The sequence below is a fragment of the Strix aluco genome, chromosome 5 (genome assembly GCF_031877795.1).
Source record: "Strix aluco isolate bStrAlu1 chromosome 5, bStrAlu1.hap1, whole genome shotgun sequence".
NCBI lineage: Eukaryota > Metazoa > Chordata > Aves > Strigiformes > Strigidae > Strix > Strix aluco.
Genome location: NC_133935.1, coordinates 37,403,870 through 37,427,417, shown reverse-complemented (window position 1 = coordinate 37,427,417; position 23,548 = coordinate 37,403,870). Strand labels below are relative to the sequence as shown.

At 45.5% G+C, this 23,548-nt stretch overlaps 1 protein-coding gene across 1 annotated transcript in view; it reads right to left on the bottom strand.

Moving 5' to 3' along the window:
* Positions 1-9,478, bottom strand: part of TMCC3 (transmembrane and coiled-coil domain family 3) — a 143,674-nt gene extending 134,196 nt beyond the window's left edge. Inside the window, exon 1 of the mRNA XM_074827058.1 lies at positions 9,429-9,478. Coding sequence (XP_074683159.1) covers positions 9,429-9,440 — 12 coding nt within the window. The 5' untranslated portion in view covers positions 9,441-9,478. The remainder of the gene's footprint in view (positions 1-9,428) is intronic.
* Positions 9,479-23,548: the final 14,070 nt, after the last annotated feature.

Below are 23,548 nucleotides of genomic sequence, written 5' to 3'. Positions count from 1 at the left end.
GTCAGACTTCACTACATTAAATACAATAGCTTAAGACCAATTGTTCAGAAGCAGGAAACCAGTGACCAAAGAGACAGTGTCCTCATTTTATAGGTCCTGAAGCCACATGAGATCTCTTAGGGCATGTACAGATGTTGTAGTAGGGCAGAAAAGGTGAGCCCTAGCCATTTTTCACTTTACAACTGGAGACTATCAATTATTTTTGGAAGTCTTACTTCCTCTTCAATGAGAAAAAAGGTTCCTTCACCAACAACATGCCCAAGACAGACCACAGCAGAAGAAGAACAAACAAATTTGCCTGCAAAATCCCACAACACGTCAATAGCCCAGTGAAAACAGCATACCTGTTTAACCAAGCCTAAAGCCCAAGCCACTGAGAGCCACAAGCCCTGTTTCAGGGGAGGCATCATCATAACAGGGACTACAGGTTGGTGCCACTTATCCTCTGAAGATGGAAATCACTCAGGCAGCAAGGAGGAGGTACGTTGAATGCTTGGTGCTGTTTGCAAACCATCACCAAGGCTTCAGAAAATGGTGCACAGACCAGAAATGTGTAACAGCTTCCAACTGAAAAACGATCAATATAGTTTTACCAGGGTTAACAGTTCACAATAATCTGCTGCTCTGAAATGTTTGGGATACTTGGCCTAGAAGTCCCACCACAAAGCAGTCGAGATGCTACCTCAGTTAGTTGGATATTATAACTTAAGGAGACCTCAGTCATCATCAAACTACACAGAATCTAACATCAAATGATCTGGTCCGTCCAAGAAATACCCAGATTTGCTCAATTTCAGCTGAATTATTTGGAAGAAGGGTGTTACTGTCTGGTGCACTGGGTGGACACACCAGCCGCATCCTCACCTGAGCAGGACTCGCTGCTTCTCTCAGAGTAAATAGGCGGCCATGGAGACCAAAACACAAACCATCGATGCCAAGTTCTAAATGTACCTCTGCTACATGGTAAAGCAGCAGGCTGAAGAAATCCATTTTTGCACTAACTGCTAACTACTGCAAGAAGGGCTAACAGGAAAAAATAGTCACACATGGCTTACTGACCAGGAATTCATACCAAGGTGAACCTATTAACTCCATCCAGCACAGCCATACCCCAAACAACGGAAATTAAAAACCCTTTGGAAATTGCAGTTTTATCACTGGGCAGACCTAGAAATCATCTTTGTTAAAGGAGGCAAAATTTCCTTCCTTTGTCAGTCAGCTCATCTGTCCCTTTTTTTTAACTTGTCTGGAGAATTTTTTCATATATATTTTTTAAAGTTAAGATTTTATTGTCTTCTCACCAGGACAATGTTCCAGCAGTGGGGAACATATAGAGGAAAAGATATTAACTGTCCTTTTTTTGTGTCTTTTGTGCTGGAGCCTGCTTTGTCCCCACCTCAGAACATGAGGACAGGGAAATGTTCATCCTGACACAGGCAAGCTGTTGAGAAACACACAACCAGCCACCTTGACCTACCATTGCCCTGAACAGGAGTCATGAACACAGGAAATTACTTTAAAAAAATCCTTCTGTTTTTGGTTCAATGAAGCCAACATGTTTAAGAGGTCTTAATCTTCCTCCATTTGCTTTCCCGCTGCTTCAATCTTAAGTTATGCACACATTCTCTGAGACGATATAGACTCATAAAACATTTCTCAGCTGACCTGCTTAATCAACACTATGAATCTAATAAGTTCAATATCTCACAACCAACCTCAGGAGAAAACAAAGCTCGGCTGTGTGGTGCTGGACTGTAAGGAGCATAGACACTCGCATTAAATCCATGCCTGTATCTTGGCTGAAACAGCAGCCAACAGTGGATGCCTTGGGATGACTCTCACAACCAGCACAATTGTGCAATGCTGCCCCCCAGAATACTTTCCAGCCACTAGCAATGCAGGTCAAGGCCTTCTGAGCCTGCATACAACACATGTGGGACAACCAGATGATCAGGCCCAGTCAGCATGGGTTTATGAAAGGCAGGTCCTGCTTGACAAACCTGATCTCCTTCTACGACAGGGCAACCCGCTTATTGGATGAGGGAAAGGCTGTGGATGTTGTCTACCTTGACTTCAGTAAGGCCTTTGACACCGTTTCCCACAGCATTCTCCTGGAGAAACTGGCTGCTCAAGGCTTGGATGGGCACACGCTTTGCTGGGTAAAAAACTGGCTGGATGGCCGGGCCCAAAGAGTTGTGGTGAATGGAGTTAAATCCAGTTGGCAGCCGGTCACGAGTGGTGTCCCCCAGGGGCCACTCCTGTTTAACATATTTATTGATGACCTAGACGAGGGGATCGAGTGCACCCTCAGTAAGTTTGCAGATGACACCAAGTTGGGTGGGAGTGTTGATCTGCTCGAGGGTAGGGAGGCTCTGCAGAGAGATCTGGACAGGCTGGAGCGATGGGCTAAGGCCAACTGTATGAGGTTCAATAAGGCCAAATGCCGGGTGCTGCACTTCAGCCACAACAACCCCCAGCAGTGCTACAGGCTTGGGGAGGAGTGGCTGGAGAGCTGCCAGTCAGAGAGGGACCTGGGGGTGTTGATTGGCAGCTGGCTGAACATGAGCCAACAGTGTGCCCAGGTGGCCAAGAAGGCCAATGGTATCCTGGCTTCTATCAGAAATAGCGTGGCCAGCAGGGACTGGGAAGTGATCTTACCCCTGTACTCGGCACTGGTGAGGCTGCACCTCGATGACTGTGTTCAGTTTTGGGCCCCTCACTACAAAAAGGACATTGAATTACTCGAGCGTGTCCAAAGAAGGGCAACGAAGCTGGTGAAGGGTCTGGAGCACATGTCGTACGAGGAGCGGCTGAGGGAACTGGGGTTGTTTAGTCTGGAGAAGAGGAGGCTGAGGGGAGACTTCATCGCCCTCTACAACTACCTGAAAGGAGGTTGCAGAGAGCTGGGGATGAGTCTCTTTAACAAAGTAACAAGCAATAGGACAAGAGAGAATGGCCTCAAATTGTGCCAGGGAAGGTTTAGACTGGATATTAGGAAGCATTTCTTTCCAGAACGGGTTGTTAGACGTTGGAATGGGCTGCCCAGGGCAGTGGTGGAGTCCCCATCCCTGGAGGTGTTTAAGAGTCGGGTTGACATAGCGCTGAGGGATATGGTGTAGTTGGGAGCTGTCAATGTCAGGTTAATTGTTGGACTGGATGATCTTCAAGGTCTTTTCCAACCTAGATGATTCTGTGAGCCAGCGGTGTTAATTTTGTACTCAGGGACTTCTGAAGTATTTTTCCTGACTTTGCCTGCTTGTTTTTTGGATCCATGGAAACTCATGCCCCCCACATTGCCCAATGGCAAGGAGTTGCACAGGAGAGCACATCCTTCTGCTCTGAACCTGGGGCCTGATGGTTTCCTTTAATGGCCCCAATTCTTCTGCTGACAGAGACAGTGAACAATTGGTCACTCTCTAATTCTTCCTCCCCATGCCATTTACGCCTCGCTCTCCTCTCTGCTTACCAACAGAAGTGGCAGATAAAAATAGGACCAGTAAGAGAGACAGTTGAAAGCACATCAGCCATTTAAATCCGATTTTCAAAAGTGAACCCAGGGACTCGATACACAAAGCTCACTGACTTTCCATTAGATTTTGGCTCCTTATTGCCCAGCTTCAAAGAATTTTACTCTAGAATCTTACAAAAAAAAATTTTAGGACAGAGATTTTAAATAGATGGTAGATATATTTGAGACAGTCCGTCAACATTTATTTATACCACAGTGACACTTCCAACTTAAAATCTCTGAAACTGCAGAAATACCAGGCTACCTTTTAAGCAACCTAGTTTGCGTTGCAGAGCAGAATGAATTGCTCTTCCATCATCTATTGCCTGCCACAGCACACACCACCACCGAGCCTGAAGTTTCATTTCCTTGGTACCCTTTATTGCCTTGCTACTGTTTCAAGTCTTTTCAGCATTGAGAAATTTCAGCCCCGTTTCTGTCTGTATTTGCATCATAGACACTATTGGCAGAGATGGGTCCTACTGCTAATCATCTGAGTCACAGAAAAAAACCAGCAGAAGCAGTGATGGAAAAGATGAACTCTTCAGCAAATAGGAGTGCTTGAGGTAAAGGCAGGAAATCCTCTTTAGTCCTTCAAAACCAACGCTACGTCCAACCGAAATCCTCACTTGCACATCATGTAATCTTTCAGGCACTGAAACACCTCCAGGCACCTAAATTCACTAAAAATCCACTAAAACCCACTTAAAGCCACCTCAGTCACAGCCCGCTCAAGCTGTAGCAGCAGTCTCCGACTGCCTGTCTGTCATGTTTCTGCTGACGGCTGAAGACCCCTATTCAAACCCCCACTCTGCTGTCTTTGGGGCAAGGATTTATTTGGTGCTCCCTCATGCCAGGGTGGCCTGTGTCTTACCCAGTTAAATTGCCTGCACATTAGCTCAGCTAAATCTAATGCTTAAGTTATCTGTTGTCATGGATTTAACTGGTAACACATTTGATATTCCCCGAGGGTAGCCAAAATAGTAGAGCCTCTAAAATAGCTGAATAAGGAAAATCTCATTATTACCTCAACCCTGAAATGTAGTCTTCGACTGACAGTGCTATATACTATTTGAACACAATCTCTGAGCAACTAAACATACCAAAAGGGCATTTTTTTTCCCCAGCAGAACTAATGTGCCACCCACTCCCATTAGCCCAAACTGTCCCAGTATGTGCAGTTTTGCCCAACAACTTGTAAAGACCAGACAGTGACAACTTGGTTAAAAATAAAGCTTTCATTCTGCTCAAACATCTGGTGAATAAAATTTATAGCAAGATGTAGCACTGCTCTGTACCTGTGAAGGTATATATGTCCCTCCTAACTACCTCATGAATTAAACAGAGCATTACCAAGCAAGGCTTTTTCCTTTCCCTCCTCATTTGTACCTACAAAAGTAACTACTGATTACTGAGCATCAGAGCCAAAAAACACCTAAGAACATTAAATGATATATAATAAAAACAGAAGTAGCACACAATTTCATCTTCATGACACACTTTATTTAGCCCAGTCTGGATTTTCAGTATGTTCTACCCATACTAATTTCTTCTTCTTGTTGTCCCTAAATACTAATTTCTTGTTGATGTGTTTTATTTCCATTAATTTCCAAGTCTGGGTACATCTTGCCTGAAGAAATAACTCCAGCAGTATTTGACATACCAATTTGTTTTCCCTAACAAAAATGAACAAGATACACAGAGCTGACATTCAAAAAGATAATAAAAGCAGATACAAATGAGAATTTCTATCTAAATGTACTTCAGTGATCTGGTGAAAGACTGTCAAGGCTGAATAAATTAGCTCCTAATACAGTCAGTTAAGACAGATAGGTCATCTAGGAAGAGAAGCTGAGAGAAACAAGTCTAAAGAGACAAGAATGCTGAGGTCTGGAGAACCGGCTTTTCATCCTTTGCCAGAAAATGTAGTCTCTCTGCTCCTAACTCTGTAACTGCCTTCCTGAAATGTCTAATAGACAGCTTGTCTCTATTAACTAGAATGCCAATCTATTTTAGTTGAATGACCGGGGAGGGGCAGGTATGTAAAAACAGAAAAAAACCCTCAGGGATTTCTTCCTGCTTATATATGCATTAGTATTTTCTTACTAATAAGAAACTGAGTAAAAAATGAGGGGCATAGGGAAGAAAAAGAAGTGGATCTTTCACCTGGCATGAAATCAAGTGGACCAACCTCAGCTGACGTTGGCTATACATCCAGCTGCAGCACCTAGATACTATGCAATGGTGTTCTTAAAAAAGTGTATTCATACAAGCAAGAAAGTACTTGGAAATGCCTGTCATCTTTAACTATTTTGAACAGTTTGAAGAGGAAGGAAAAAGCAGTGGTGGCCAGGAAATGCTGTACATACAACTGTCATGTTTCTCAAGTCTGAAAGAGAGTGTGTAGAGACAAGAAAGGGGGGCATGCTCTCTGGAAGGATAAAACCCCTGTAAAGCATCTCAAAAACAGCGTTAGGATAATTAGGAAACCTCGACCTCACTAGTACTCAGAAGATTTTAGAAAACACTCCTTTTACGAAGAACAGGTTGGACATATGTAGCTGGAGAGGCCAGGAGGAGCAGGGCTGGGAGGCAAGCAGAGAAGTCTAAACTGGTCCCTGGCAGGAACACTCGGTAAGAGCTGCTGAGCTGGGTTCCAGGTTCAGCAGAGAGCCCTGAAAGCAGCAGGCTAGCAGTTATCTTGCTACTGCCTGTCCTTCCCCATGGTGGTCTCTCTTCCATACCGCACAGCCCTGATGCACACAGCCCAGACCCCGCTTAGCCCGAGCTGCTCTGCTTCCCTCCACGGACTACAGCGGGGACCTGAGGAACACATGGAGGGTCATCTGCCTAAGATGTGCCTCTGCACTGGTGAGGAAAAGTGCTCTGTTGCACAGAGCATCATTGTGTCACTCTTGAAGCCACAGGACTGCCAGCACCTGCGTACTACTGCCGGCTTCAGGTCACTACTGACTGAAGGACTTCACCCTGTTTCAGTGACTGAAGCACAGGGAGCAGGCAGGCTCCTCGGAGAGATCAGCTTACCTGAGGAGCCAAGGGGTCAGCTTAGGGAAAGCCCACCTGACACACACAACTCAGCAGCAGCTCCACCAAGACACTAAGATTTCACTGATTCCACCTATCCTCACAGGTCAATTTTTGCCATGTTAGAGTTGAAATTCAGTACACTCCCAAAAGAAAGGGCAAGGACGTTATTTCATCTGTCTCTGGCAACGAAACCCAGGTTTTTACTACGCTTCTGAGATATCCAAAACAACTCTTGTACTTATTGCTCCTTTATGAGTGCAGATGGCACTGGAAAACTTGATCCAAGTGGAAATTGTGGATTTAAACACTGAGCTGTTGACCCATACTAAACCCTGGGCAGGCATTTCAGCTTTCTATCTCAGTGGCCCAGCCCCCTCCAGCTTAATTTATTTTTGAAGCAATCAATGAAACATCAACTGCATTGAGGGACAGCAAAGTCAGAGAGGTCCTGAATGTTAGGCTTCCTCTTGCTGGCCATAAAATCAAGCGACAGACAGAAAAATAGAAAAGCAGGGGTTTCTCCCTACTTTGTCTCCCCTTCTGACATATAAAAGCAAACAGGGGATGCTAAGTCACAAATGGTAGAAAATCCTCTGGAACAGCAGAGAATGAAGAAGAGACAAAGCAATCTACACTGAGGTTTCATACTCCTGCCTAAAGAGCCATGGCATGAAAATAATTTTAACTGTTGGTCACCCACATGACAACTGTTCTTCCAAGACATGCTAAGGACCTGATTCACGAACTCAGTGAGGAAGGTTCTCCAGTGGGATGCCTGAAGTAGGATTGGGGCACTCATGATCCAGAGTGAGGGCTGCAATTGTGTTTCTTCTTATTTCTTTCTCCTTCTGCCTGAAAGGAGATTCCCTTTCTCAGACAGTTCTTCATGCAGTCTTCATTAGCCCTGATGTGTTGCCTAAGAATTAGGGATTACAAATTTTATCATTTTTTAAGCTAAAGTTAGCTTAGTTCAACTTCTCTTGGTACTGCTCTAGTTTTGGTGGTACAGCAGAGGAATTTAGCACAGGTGCTCTATAATTCACACAGAGGTCAGTCTGCAATGGATGGCTCATGAATGTGGAGCACAGAACAGGCTGCCAGCATAGACCAGCCCTAAAGCCCCGATTCAGCCCTTGGGCAGCCACAGAATTAGGTATAAAAAAGAAACAAGGCTCGAATACCTTGTATCCACAATCCCCAAGGTCATTCTGACCTTTAATAAATCCTTAATTTCAAATCTTGACCATCTCTGCACTCCCCCTCCTTGTAAGCAAAGAAGTATGATGGATAGTGGAAGAAGGTAAAATTCAAATGAAGCATTTGTTCCACATTATTCACAATGCAAGGATAGAATTAATCAGCTTTCTCTTACCCAGCCTGTCCAAACTGTGTAACAACTACATAATAATCCTGGGAATATTTGTAAAAAGAGATTAGCAATGTCGGGCTTTAGAAGCCTGGCTAAGTGGAGGGTTCCTCTCCAGAACAAAGCGAAATCCTAAATCACCTTGTTTGTTCTGCGTCGCTCGGGCTCTGCCAAGCCAAGCACAAGCCATTGGAACCCAGATCAGCAGCTCAGAAGTGCCAAAGTGGACCTCAGGCTCCAACCACCTCACTCACCATGCAGCAAGGCTAGAGATTCCTCACGCTTTTTTTTCACAAATTTGGAGGGATGTCTTGCTACTCCAGTTGTCTGAGCTACCGCACACTTAGGCTAGTGGGCCTAAAGCTGTAACAACAAAATTTGGGAAGATAACACAAAATGAGAGCAAGACAGGAACAACGGCGGGACAAGAAGCCTGAGCAGTTACATGATTCATTCTTTTGGTAACGCTCCTTCTACACTGGCACTTTCCTGTTACAGACAGCTTCCAGCAACGATGGGAAGCAGCTCAGGTCCACCTGGAAGGAAAGCCTGCCTTTCGGAAGGAGTACTGCAAATTGTGATAGGAGCTGGATGGTCTGTATGCACCCCCTCTTATGTCAGGTGAAGGATTCCTATTGACTTGAACAGCTTTTGGTCGCGGCTCCGAAGTGGGGTCTGGTGCTGCTGTGCAGCCGCCCTCCCCTCGGCTCAGACCTTCAGGTTGTTTTTCTAAAGCTTTTGGCAGCGCCTTCACCAGCCACGAGAGTCTCGCATTCGCCTTCCCACAGCCCCATCGGCGCCGCTGCCGAGGGCACAACCGAGGAGCCGTTCCACGCGCCGAGCCCTCTCCCTGCCCGAGATTTCACCGCGCAGGGATCGGCTGCTGCCGCGCACGAAGGAACAATAGAGCGGCGGGCAGGGAGGCTTCGCTCCCACCGCCAGTCCCGGGCGGCTCCCGGCGCCGGGCGCTCACCCCGCGCCGGCCGGCCGAGACCCCCCGCCGGGTTCGCTGCCAGCGGCGGCGGCCTGCGGGGACACCCGGCACTCGGCCCCTCCGCGCCCCGCGCTGCCCGCGCCCAGGACGCGCGCTGCCAGCCGCGGGCATCCATGGCAACTCCAGCCTGCAAACGGCCCGCACGGGGAGCCGCCGGCCGCGGACAGCAAAGTTTGGCCGGTGTCTCCCGCCCGTGCCCGCCCGCTGTTCCGCCCCCCACCATGGACAGCGCCCGGCGGGATCCCGCGGCCCCCGGCCCCCCCCGGCCCCCGCCCGCCCTGACGGGAGCAACCACCCCCCGCGGGAGCCGCTCCCGGCGCCGCGGCGCCCCCTCGCGGGACCCCGGCGGACACACCGATCACCGGCCGCCCGCCACCCCCCGCCCCCGCGACACCCCACACGCCGCCTCGACTCGCAGTCACGGCGCCCGGGGTTCGGCGGCGGCCCCGCGCTCCCGGGCCCCGCTCCGGTGTGCGGGCCCGCGGCCGGCGGGGCAGCGGCGGGGTCCTTACCTTCCGCAGCATGCTGGGCAGGCAGCGCCGGGGGCTCCCCGCCACGGCGCCACGCGCTCCCGCCCCTCACGGCGCGGCCATGCAGGGGGCAGCGCGGCTGCGGCGGCCGCCCCGGGGCGCACACCCCGGCCCCGGCCCCGGCCCCGGCCCCGGCCCAGCGGCGCACTGCCCAGAGCCCGCGGGCGCGGCGGCCCCTCCGTGCGCGCCGCCCGCCTGCCCACACTGAGCGGCGGCGCGACGGCTGCCGCCCGCCACGAGACAGCGCGGCCGCGGGGGGGGCCGGGCCCACCCGCCCCCGCCGCCCGGCCCCGGCCCGCGGCCGCAGCCCCCTCCCCGCCCCGCCCGGAGCGGGCGCCCGCTGCCCGGCGCTGGGGCGGCCGCGGCTGAAGGGGCGGCCTCGACACCCGCGAGGGTCGGGGAGCAGCCGGGCGCCGGGCTCCTCTGGCCGGCTCTCGGTCACGCTGCGTGGGCGCCCACAGCGCCTGGGGGAGCCGCGGCGGCGCCCCGCGGAAAGCGGGGTGCGCCCTCCCCCCGCGCCAGCCGCCTGCGCCCAGCTGGGCGGTGTCGGCTGGTCTGGGGCAGAGCGGGGCAGGGCTGCGAGTCGCTTCCCCTCCTGGGCAGGGGGCAGGTGTCGGGCTCGGTGGCTTCATCGCCCCGGCCGGAGCCGGCGCTGGGGGGCACTTGGGCCACGCTGGGCTGGCGCTTGAACACTCCGTCCGTGGTCATAGTGCTCCAGCTCCCCATAGCGAAGCAAGTCTCGCCCAAAGCAAATTACACCTATTCCAGGAGCGATTTACTGCGAGCTGTAGTACGCTGTCAGAGCTACAAGCTGTTCTCGAGTTAAAATAGAATCCGATCTCAAAAGGTATTTAGTGCTAATTATAACGTACTTTCTGTATTAACAGTCAGTGCAAGAACCTGGGGCTCCTGGTGCCCGGTGTGTGGAGGTGAATCACAGCTTGGCGTGTTACACCTGCACACACGCACCCCCGGTGGGCCTGTGCACCCAGCAGCCGAACCCAGGTGACGGAGCAGCAGGTCCCACCGTGTCTCGGGAGAACAGGACCACGCGTTTCAGGTTCTGAAGGATGTGGCATATCTCGGGGGAACCCATTATTTCAAGTTGTCCCCATGTCCTGGTACACTCTCAAGTAACTTTTCATGAAACTTCAGTCTTGTGAGCATATAGCAACCCACGGCAAATTCATTTCCAGCAAGCTAGTTAGTAAGTAAAAAGCAAAGAAGATAGAGCAAACTATCATTGCATTTACAATTGGAATTAGTTTGACAGGAGCAGTTTAGATGAAGCAACTGAATATTAGCTGGCAGGTTAACAGAGAGTTCATAACCTTACGTCACGGAGAGCAGGGAGCCACACCACAGTACTGATTGTTAGTTACTTCTCCTCTTTCAGGTCTGATTATACAGGCTTCAGCCACGCTTCTATTCACTTGCTCAGGTTGACTCTTCCCTTTCTCTTGCCTCCTGAAAATTAAGAACCCCTCATTTTACCAACATTTCGATATTACAGTTATGATATGATGTTTTCATAGTCACTGTAGATAACTGTTCACAGAAATTGGTGGCGTTTCCACAAATACTGCCTGCTACAGTCTGACTCTTGTCCACTGCCCAGTGTAAAATGCTCCGGGACACATCCCTCTTAATGTATCTGCTGTCAGCCCTGGCCGTGACAGACACTCAAATGGCTTTCCTTTCTTCCCAACATTTCTCACTGAAGTGCATGTGTCCTTCATGCATGAGGGCTGGTTGTGTAAGCTTGATACAATTACTATTTTGCCTATAAGTGAAATGGAATAATCAAGATGAATAAGAACATCAGCAATAACCCTGGACCATAAGGCATATGGGAATCTGGTCTGGCGATTTGGTTTGTTTTCTCTGTAGTTATACTCATGAAAAGACATGTCCTATGGAATCACTTCTTTTCTGAAGAAGATCTATGAGTACAATTAAAAGAGAGTTGAGACCCTAAGATTCAAGTGTTGCAATGCTTAAATTACAGATATGGGGCTCCTAGAGTATTCCAAACCTCAGTGCTTGCTACCTTGGCTTTTTATGCATTAGGAGAGTTCAAGACTTTTTCATAGTTTCGTATTTTCATAGAGCAGCCTCCTTGGGATCTCTGATGACAGGTTGTTGGAAATCTGGCTCCCACCTCAAGGCCAGAGCTTTTGTCTTCCCAGAATGCAGGGCTGAGCCGTTTGCCCTGGAGATAGACCTTGATGTCCACGTCTTTCAAAAGCTGTATTAGACAACTCACCTCAGCACATGTTTTTTATTTGATTTCTCATAACAGCAGGAATACTGCTGCCTCCTTCTTGTACTGTTGACAACTGCATTTTTTTCTGGAGCTATAAAGGTTTGAGTCCATCCCTTTATTTTGAAACTGTTAGCATTTTAAAGTAGAGGAAAAGTTTGGAATCTAGACCTGTCAAGTAATGTGGTGGGCAGGGATTGTTGATACAACTCCACGGCCATCGGGCCAACCAGCAGCAATTAATTTTGCTGACTTGTCTTGTCTTGTCTGAGATAATATCATTTCAGGGCATCAGGATTGCTTGTCTTTCACTCTTTCATCCCATCACTATCTTCTTTTTTTGTGATCTTTATCAGTTGTTGTGACTCTACATGGCTCTTGGCACCCACCCTTTCTCCTGCCCTTCTGCTGCCATAAGCTCTCTCCATGTTCCTCCTCGGTACACTCACTCTTGCATCACCCTGTGTGCCCCTTTTCTCCTACAGTTTTAGCCTACTTCTCATCCTTGTGTGATGCCAGGCATCTTCAGAGGAAGTCTGGGAATGAAGCAATGAATGATTTGGTGGGATTGATCCATGATCTCTAGGAACAGACCCTTGATCAGTTTCCCTGTACACAAATTTATTTCCTCTTCCAAAAACCCTCTAATAAAAATTATGACTGAAAAGTATTGTACAATTATTTTTAAGCTTGTTTTGACAAAGCCATGTTAGTTTGCTGGTCTTCAAAGAGCTTTACTCACATGCAATAATGCCACTTAATCAGAATATGATAGGTGGGAACTTCAGCCCAAGCTGGTCAGTTTAGGTGAAGCTTGGATAATTGGAGAGCAAACAGCATTCAGAACAACAATGCCTGCTTCATATTTCCTCTGACTTTCACTCATATTTTTTGGTGTGAGGTGTCTTTCTTCCACAAAACTTCTGAAATCAATTGGCCTGTATTTCCTTCCCCTAAAAAAGCTTTAGGCAACAATTTACTGCCTTCTTGTATCGGGGCCTTTTTACAGTTTTGTGTTACCTGCAGAACAGTGCTACACTACAACAATGCTCTCTCAACTTGTTCCCACTAAGGTGTTTGCCAATAACACCAACTTTTTGGTTATTCTTAATGTCATTACTTTGCTTATCAGTGCCCAAAGGCAAAACATGGAGAAAAGATGACTCAATTTCCCATTAAAGTATCACGGTATATCAATATAATATATAACTCCCAAAATACTCTAACATTGACTCTATGTGTGCATTTTGTTTGCAGTTCTGTCCTGGGTGACTTGCCATCATTTTTTCCTGGCCCAAACCACTGTGCTTCTGACGTGTGTACTGTGCCACTGAGCTGTGTACCTCCCAAAGTGAAATCCTGGATAAATATGTGGAATCTTCCAGTTCTGCCTAAAGAAGATCTGTGCTGAGTGAGAGGGTATGTCTGGTGAAACACAGATAGATGGCAGCCAAATAGGAAGGGCCAGTTTCTATCATCTCCCTTAAAGACTACTACAAATTTCTTCTGCTCTGCCCTTCTTCCCAGTATTTCACAAATGAACCAAAAGTTCTGAAGTGAAATATGTTCCTTGTCTTCTCCCTCGGTCATTGAAGTCTAATTCCCTCTTCTTTAGCCACAAAAATTACCCCTGCTACCACATGATCAACCTTTACAGTGTGACGTGCTTTTGTCATCCATTCTTTCTCCAGTGGCGTCTTCCTTCAGCAGCTCCTTGTACTGGGAAAGACATTTTTCCTTTTGTCCTATCTGCCACTTCTGCAAGAATTCAACAGCTCCTCCCCTACTGCTGCCCCATGTCTCTGGGATACAACCTCCTGCATAAATTTACTCTTCCTCAGCCTACTAGCCAGTTCCCTCCAAACACATCGCTCAGTGTTGTTGTCTCTGCTGAAGGTAGGAGAAGGGCTCTTACAAAAGCGGCATCTGAGCTTTGGAGTGATTTTTACTTTAAGTTGTGGTGTCTGTTCAGGCAACTGATAGTAACACAGTCAGGTTGCTTCGCTGTGCACATTTTACAAGAGCAGTTCAAGTAATGCTCTGTGACATACCTAGTATCACCAGGCTCAAGTTTCATGTATGGGGATATAAAGATTTTTCTATTTGTTTCTCTGGTGTTTACTAAATAATTCTGTCAGACCCAAAAATGAAAACGCATTGTAAAGCACAATCCGCTCTTTAAATGCAACATGTTTGAAATGCCTCCAGCCTGCCTCATTTCTCCAGGCTCGAGTGCAAAATGTTGCTATGGGAACAAAACCTTCTCTCCACCCAATCAGCTGAAACAAGAGGAGGGGCTTTTTTTAAAATAAAGAGATTGTCTATATCTGCACTTCACCTAATCAGTCAACACAAGACAGAGAACAATCATTTTCACAGCCAAACTGTGGAAAAATACGGCTCATTCACTGCCAAAAAAACCTATAAGCTTCTTAGGGATGGGAGATTGCCATCTTATTGTAGAACATGAACAGACAATAAGACAAACTGACAAATCAATCCCATTTGGCAGTGGAATCAAGGAAAGAAATGGGTGTGAAACTGCTCAGATCTTACTAAATCTTGCTCTGGGGGAAAAAGCTTGAAGAGGTCCTCAAAGAATTTGGAAGAAGAATAGCTGTAACAGAGGACAAGACTTAGCATGATTGTGGATTGCCTCATTTACCCTGCATGCATATCAAGACTGGGTTTGTGAGGTGACTTTCTTTCCCATGAGCTGGCACCACGTACCCCGAGACAGCATCTCTGTGGCTCATCCCACCACAGCGTTGTCCAGGCTGCTCTCACACAAGCTACAGCCTGGTAGCCTGTGGAAGCCAAGGTCAGCATTGTCTTCCCTCAGTGACCAGTGTGTATGCTGCTCCACAGGAGCACGGACCAGCCCATCATCGAGCACCAGCTCCTCCAGGAAAAGGGGCTGTGGACAGAGCTGCTCTGGGAGACAAGGCTCCCACCCTGCCCTGCCAAGTCCTTCACAGTGGGCTCTGTAATTAGTCTCTGACACTAATGTCCTAATTCAGTTGACATGAGTCACAGACCTCTGTCCACAGCAAATTAAAAGTAACATAACCTAGTTTGATCCTCTCTTGTCTGGAATGGTGTATCAGTTCTTTGGCCCCGCTGAGGTTTAGCAACCTGTTAAACTACAGCAAGCATAGATTTAAGTCCTCCCTCTTGTCAGTCTGTAAGCAGAAAAGATATTTCCCAAAATTAAAAAAAAAAGAAGGGAAAAAGATCAGTAATTTTGGGGTAGTTTTCAGACTAATTAAAATTCTGTTTATTGATAGACATTTTTCTACACTGTCATATGAGGGGAAAGTACTAAATCAAACTTTAATAATTATAATAATAATATCCTTTTAAAAATGTTTTAGAATTTGACTAACACTTTCATGAATGGGAATACAGTAAGTCTTTATTAATGAGTGATTGAACTGCTAATCTTCACTCCTTCTTAGACATTATAATGAATGAAAGCATACCCTTATCAATCTTGGATTCTGTACACATGTCATATGCTATCTCTCTCCTCCAGGAGCTGTCAGTTTAAAGCTATGAGATAGTTCATAGAGGAAGTAGCTGTCTGCTCATAAGGCCCATGATAAAAATAAAATAATACTATATGCACAAATACAAAATAAAATGTGAGCATCATCCTAGTTATTTTCTTCATACCAAATGTAGAAGAATAACCTGAGTTTTGTGGTTCTTACAGGTATACAGGAAATTATAGTGACATGAATTATTGAATTTCAGATTAGCATACATTCAGGTCTAATATAAGCATTATTTAACTAAACTTTCTAAAATCAACGGAAGGTGATTCTATAGTAAGATTTAAAGCAGGAAAATAGCGATGGTCTACGTTACGGTAAGACCTCAGTGTTTCTCATGTGAGTCAGGGTGATGTCAGATGTGGTGCTGACTCTGAATGAGAGGGCAGGTTCTAGGCTCAGTCCACTCTGCAGAGATATTAATATCTCCTGTCACTGTGGGAAATGCAAATCCTAGGATGAACAACACAAGAGAGATGCACAGCTTTGTTCATGCGTACAATATAAATAGCCAGAGAAGTGGAAGAGTTTCCCAAGCAGACTTCAGCCCAAAATATTGGAATATCACCAACTTTGAGTGAGTGGATATTAAGAGACCTGACTCGAGGAGGACTTTGAAGACGGGAGTGCTCAGCATGCAGTGGACCAAACAGGGCTGCTGCCTCACTCATATTCCACATTGATCTGAGGAAATGCCCAGTACTGCAGTGTGTGAATCATAACACCTTAGAAAGGAGAAGAGAGATATTTCAAAATAAGCATGGAAGAAGGTTCTCAGGCCTTTTCTACAGATTACAGTTTTATTAGCTCAGTTACTCAATTAGTATGAGCACTTGCTATTGCAGCTATCCTAATTTTAAAAATATGGCTACAATAAGGAAGCTATTTGGTATAAGACAATTATACCAGAATAGTGAATATTGGTTTCAAGGACAAGTATTTCCAATGTAAGCACTTCCATTACCAGCATAACATGTTGCTACCATTCTGCCTATTTTTGGAGTGTTTTGTCAGTTCAGCTCTTATGCTGAATTGTTCAACTGCTCTAATACCTGCAGCATAACTGAAGGAAAAAGCATGTGGAGTGCAGGAGAGTTGGGAAGGAAGTGGGAGCACATCTTGAAAGTAGTTTTACTACTGAGATGCTCATGTGGTAGACACACAGCCTCAGTTCCTGCTGATGCATACTGGTTGTCTGGCTTCACCTGCACAGGTGTCTTGATGACAATGGCAAATGGTGCACCAGTAATCTGAATTTCTTAAGGGGGTTGTTTTATCATTTGCAATATAGCATCTTACTGTAATATTCTCAGCTCTTTTGCTATTTGCACTTTTCAAGTCGTATTAAGCAACCAGAGTGAATCCTATCTCCAGAACTGTCATTGTCACTATTTCCTGGAAGCTGTCATTCAGAAAAAAGAGATACAATTACAAAACACATATTTATTTACTGTGTCCTTTGTTCCTAGAAATCTGGAAGGTTGGTCAAGTAACTGTTCCTGTTCCTGCCTGTATGAATGCTTCCATATGTATTTACACGAGGAGTTTGATTATCACTGTAAAAATTTAGTGTTATTCCTCATTCACAAAGCAAAAGGATTGGCTTGTCCTTGCTAAACAGTATGCTACCACAATGGTGGTATAACTTCTAACTCACTGTGAATTTAGCTGTCGTGTTTGGGATCATTAAAGAGCACTTCATGTTCTTGCTTTTCAGATGCTATTTGATTGATTTTGCTGCTCCTACTGATTTGTCTAAAAAGTTTACATACACAAAGCCAAATTCTGCTATTATTTATGTACACACGTTCCCACTAATGGCAATCCAAAGATTCATAATACCAAGACATTATGCTGATAGGATTGGTTGAGGCAGATACAAAGCTTCTCATGTTGGGAGTGAATTTTATACATATGAGGGACAACCAGATGATCAGGCCCAGTCAGCATGGGTTTATGAAAGGCAGGTCCTGCTTGACAAACCTGATCTCCTTCTACGACAGGGCAACCCGCTTATTGGATGAGGGAAAGGCTGTGGATGTTGTCTACCTTGACTTCAGTAAGGCCTTTGACACCGTTTCCCACAGCATTCTCCTGGCGAAACTGGCTGCTCGTGGCTTGGATGGGCACACGCTTTGCTGGGTAAAAAACTGGCTGGATGGCCGGACCCAAAGAGTTGTGGTGAACGGAGTTAAATCCAGTTGGCAGCCGGTCACGAGTGGTGTCCCCCAGGGGCCACTCCTGTTTAACATCTTTATTGATGATCTAGAGGAGGGGATCGAGTGCACCCTCAGTAAGTTTGCAGATGACACCAAGTTGGGTGGGAGTGTTGATCTGCTTGAGGGTAGGGAGGCTCTGCAGAGAGATCTGGACAGGCTGGAGCAATGGGCTAAGGCCAACTGTAGGAGCTTCAGTAAGGCCAAATGCCGGGTGCTGCACTTGGGCCACAACAACCCCCAGCAGCGCTACAGGCTTGGGGAGGAGTGGCTGGAGAGCTGCCAGTCAGAGAGGGACCTGGGGGTGTTGATTGACAGCCGGCTGAACATGAGCCAGCAGTGTGCCCAGGTTGCCAAAAACGCCAATGGCATCCTGGCTTGTATCAGAAATAGTGTGGCCAGCAGGGACAGGGAAGTGATCTTACCCCTGTACTCGGCACTGGTGAGGCCACACCTCGATGACTGTGTTCAGTTTTGGGCCCCTCACTACAAAAAGGACATTGAATTACTTGAGCGTGTCCAGAGAAGGGCAACGAAGCTGGTGAAGGGTCTGGAGCACAGGTCGTACGAGGAGCGGCTGAGGGAACTGGGGTTGTTTAGTCTGGAGAAGAGGAGGCTGAGGGGAGACCTCATCGCCCTCTACAACTACCTGAAAGGAGGTTGCAGAGAGCTGGGGATGAGTCTCTTTAACCAAGTAACAAGCGATAGGACAAGAGGTAATGGCTTCAAGTTGCGCCAGGGAAGGTTTAGACTGGATATTAGGAAGCATTTCTTTACAGAACGGGTTGTTAGGCGTTGGAATGGGCTGCCCAGGGCAGTGGTGGAGTCCCCATCCCTGGAGGTGTTTAAGAGTCGGGTTGACATAGCGCTGAGGGATATGGTGTAGTTGGGAACTGTCAGTGTTAGGTTAACAGTTGGACTGGATGATCTTCAAGGTCCTTTCCAACCTAGATGATTCTGTGATTCTGTGAATTTAGGATCTTGTTAGATCCTAGAGCATCTCAAGTCAGAATAAAATTGCCCTATTTTAAACAGAAACTTAATAGATTGTGTCTTTCCTCTGCCTGCAGAAATACTATGATGTATTCTTCAGAGCTCCTGTACCAAAGGACATACATAGCAACTCCTAACAGATCCATAACAGATGTCTCATGCATTCCTTAATCATCATAAAGCAAATCATATACCCAAAAACATGTTTGTGTTCAGTCACCTATGAACTCAGAGCAAATGGCCATCAGCAAGCAGTAGGGAAAGCAGAGAAGTCCCAGGAGCACTAGCCAGACTGACTTAGCTAATGAAGTGTGCATAAACAGCAACCACCCATCATCATAAATTATCCTCAAACTCAGCTTTCACATGCAGTCATCTCCTTGCATCTAATGCTTCTCAGACAACCTGTGACATCCGTGGCCTGAATCCTGCAAATGACTAGACCGAGTAGGAAACGTGCTCTGTAAACATGCTGTTCATTATAGCTATTTTACCTACTGCCAGATGGATTGATTTGAAATGTTTTATTGCTTACTCACCCTTTTTCATATTTGAATTAGATGAGTTATCAAACTGCCTAGTAGTCAGGAATCAAGTGCTTCAGGCCAACAAAGATTTTGAAACTGCCTTTTCTGACTTCATAGGCTGTTGCGGGGGAGTTGAAAATTTTACATGGGAATATCTGAGCTAATGCAAGATGAAAGAGATTGGCTTTGTTAAGTAAGGATCACATTTAAAATAGAAATTTTACTTCAAGCATATTCGTAGGCAAAACAAATAACTGGCTATGGTGTTGTTATGTTGATATATTTTGAACAACAGATAGACAGAGAGCTCTAGATAGATAGATCTTAGTAAAAGAACTCAACTGGAATGTAAGATACTAAAAAGATAACTTTCCCCAGAAAAGAAAAGGCAAGGGAGTAGTAGCAAACATATATACATTCAGTATCACTATTTCAAGATCGTCCTCTAGTCATGAGATCAAAATTATTACAGTGATAGCATTAGTACCAGCATCCAGCAGTTACTAGTAAAGCAAATATAGACCAAGCAAACCACTTAAGCATGTATTTTGAAGCACATGAGTAAGCTCAAGGATTAAAAACCTATTGAAAGGAACAAAATATTCCAGTCAGGTAGAACAGATCAGAATTAATGGAAAAACAGTATTCTGTGACTAAAGAAACAAGCTCAGCCAGAAATGATGCCCCCCTCCAATGTTTTCATGGCATGGTGGCAGGTAGCTACCCTGCTACTTATGAGATTATCTAAACGTAACTTCACTGAACTCAGCACACCAAGCTGTGTTTGTAGCAACCTCAGTAACTGCCTTTCTGGTTCAAGCTTGTAGATTCTCTAAACGATACAAAAACACATTTGCATTTGGCTTTACCTGCTCTATAGATAAAGTAATTCTCCCCACAGCTGCTGTAAAAATAAACCCAGGCTTTCCCAGAGCTGGCTAACTCAGCTATGGCCCTGGTGCATCCAGGAAATATTTTGCATATCTTAACTGCACTGAGATCTGAGAGTGCCTGCCCTCTGGAAGGCTGCCTGGGCTGTGGATCTTTTATCAGACTGGGTCTTGACTTCAGTTTTGCATTCTGGCTAAGCTTACAGAATTCTTAATTTTATTTAAGTGATCAGATCTTAGTCTTGATTCAGGAAAGCATTTAATAAGATCCTTGAGTCCCTTAAGCACTTGCTTAAAGTGCTTGAAGTTTACTACGTGTTGAAATGATTTCTTGCACTTACACCAAACAGTGTTAGACTGTCCTGAAATGACTTTCTGTGTTTCTTAGCATTGCTTTTCACCGCCTCTGTAGAAGAAACACAGTTTAGAAATGTTCCTTCACTGCATTCCTTCCCAATCCACTACCAATATCTTCTCCACATGAAGGGTATTCTGAGGTGCAGATCCTCTCTTGTTACAAATTACCATACATGGCATAGCTCTCAACAGTCCCAGCAGGTGTGTACATCCACAAAAAACTATAAATACAGCATAACTTGGGGCATGTAAAGCACTACAGTCCACTTCAAATTCGTAACAATGACCTACTTTTGATAGCAGCAAGGACTTGGGAACATGGCAATTCAGATCGAATGAAGTATTGCTCTACTTTTTCCAGTTTGTGTTCCTTTGGTGGATATTCACACATGAAACACTCAGTGCCTAGCTCAGCTGCTGGCAAGTCATTTACCTCTACCTTGCCTATGGGGAGAGTCCTTATATGACAAATGAGGTAAATTTACTTAAAATAGGTAGTGTGAATAACCCTTCCATTCAACACACACTCCCCAAGACAATAGTTGGACCCAGTTCCCTTCCTACAGAACAGAGAAAAGACTATTTTAAACAATAAGAGTAATAAGAATATAAAGCAAAAAATTGGCAAAGAAAATGAAACATTTTCCAGAGCCATTTGGACATCAGATCAGGCCCCTTAATTACCAAGTACAAACAAAGCTGTCAGGCATCTACTGACAGATTTTTAAAGTGATCTTTAGCACACAGCATGGGAAAAAATATAACTTCAGTGTGCAGTGTCAGATCAAACAGTTTGTCTGCCGTCGATTAGAATGAAAGAATATATTAAATCTCGAGGTGACATCTGGTATTTCAATACAAAATTGGAATCTCTCAGACTTAAAAAGGCTTTCGTCAAGATAATCTCCATTTAAAGCTCAGTGATGTAAACTGTGACCAGACCAAAGACTGTAAGCACTAGCACACTCAAAAGATGGCTTTTATTTAGTTGGCATTTCCCTATCTTTTAACTCAGCATAGTATGCTGTGAATGGTATATGGTCTGTGCAGAGCAAAATGGAAAGCCATGGGTGGCTGCGTTGAATTGGCCAAGTACCGTAATATTTACTACTTCATAAAACCCATCATATGAAAATCAATTCCCATCACAGAGATTGGTTGTCTGGTATTTTGGCTATTGAACGGCGAATCAAGTGTAGAACCATAAGTTCAATATATAATGTGTCTTGACATAGGATTTTTTAATTTTTGTTTTTAGCAGTTAGTCTACACAACAAACTATGACTTCTTGTTTTGAACAAATGTAAATGAATTGTCTGTGGCAGCATACATTAAACTGATTCAACTCTTGTAGACTGACAGGAAAAGGGAAGGGAAAGGCCATTCACCTGCTGTAGTGGGATTCAGTCAAGCCATAGAAGGCCACTACTTTCTGATTAGAAAAAATAGGTGGGATCTTGGACAGCACAGAGAACTGGTAAGGATGAGGCAACCTTTCGCCTCATGGTTTGGCTTATTATTTTCAATCGGTCAGCTGCTAAATGTAGGTAAATACAAACACTGTTGCACAAGTGCTGGAACTAAGGAAGACCCCATGGCCTCATGCACCCACCAAAATATCTCTGGCTTTTTCCTCCCTACATGACCCCATCACACACCCCGTTTCCTCTGCATACCCTAAATTCTCCTCTGCTTTCAGTGCTCCCTGCCTGCCATCACACTGGTTCACACCCCGTGCTTACTGGCTAGCTGGGGCATGCAGGCTGGTGCAGAGGGGCAGGCCAGGCAGCACAAGTGACTGTGAAGCTCACACAAGCACCCCATCTGCTGGTGAGGTATTAATTAATTCTTTCTCCTTTACCCAAGTGTCAGTATTTACAAAACTTGCAGGAACTTGATATCCCTGGTACCTGTACCTCTCCCTTTCTCCTTGGCACCATAAGCTTGTTCTCTGTTAAATGGTTAACACCAGACATCCTATCTTCAATGCAAAGAACAGCATTACGGTGGTGCCAGATTCTTCATGAGGCTCACATCATGAAACCAATGATTCAGGAAGCACTGGTGATGACTGAAAAATCCTAATGTATAGCAGTTATCACAGTCACAAATAGGGGCAGTGTAATTTTGTTTCCTTTAGAAATTTCTGAATGACAAGATGAAGCAAGAGTAACAGAATCAAAATAAAGCTTGTGCCACTAAATAAGTAAGGCCTAACACATCAGGTAAGATATACAGAATGTGATATTTTAATTCAGTTGAGGATTTTGACAAGCAACTATAAAGTACTACGTTTTTAGAGCCACCAAATGCTAATTTAAGAGTGCAGCTACAGCTGGTGTGAAGCCACCCTGTCAGTTTTATGACGGCACCACGTTGTGGCTTGCTTAGCAGCTGCCTGGAAGCAGCCTTACTGGGGTTTTCAGCTCTGGTCCAGTCTGTGAAATGAGTGCACACACTCCCCTATCAGTCAGCAAAGCTTTCTGCAGGGTAATTTTTCACTAAATATATAAACAAGGTGTAATTTTAGCATTAGCTACTTCCTACATTCTGGTTTTGCTACAGCCTTGCAACAAAGAAAAAATAGACCCTCAATCACCTGAAGTTTCTCTGATGCCAGTCAGAAGTAAATACAATAAAAGAATTAACACAAAACATATGCAAAAGGAAAACCCTCCTCTTATTTAAATGAAACCTAACATCACAGGAAGCCAGACCTAATGAGAGGTAGAAGAGTTGGCTGAGGATCCTTCTTTTTCACTGATCTCGATTTTGAAGGTACTGGGGAAATTCCAGGAGACTGGAAGGATACTTATGCGGAGCTAGTATATAAAATGTTGACGTTACTTAACTAAGATAAATATACCCTAGTAGTGACTGGGAGTGTGGAAAAAACATACTGGCAGAGACAACAGGGGATGACAGCACTCCAAGAATTGATGGTAGGCGCAGAGTGTCAATTGTTGTGATTTTTCTGACACTTGCCAAAGAAGTCTTATTTCATCATTTCAGAGTACAAGCTTGTACAGGTAAACATGGAGATGTAACACACCTAGATGATTTCAGGGAGATTAAATTTTGTACTGTGTGAAACCTGATGAAAAGTTAGTAATATACCGTGTCAGAAAAGCACTTGTTAAGTGGTTTAAGAACTGGCTAATTTAGGAGTTCCCATGAATTTATTTTTATTTAGCTCTTGCCCCTATATCTCACGCATGTGTCTCATTCTGTCCTCCTTCTCAGTACTTGCTAACATATAATTCAGCAGCTCTTAAACTAGAGGGACATGTCTGAGAGCAGAG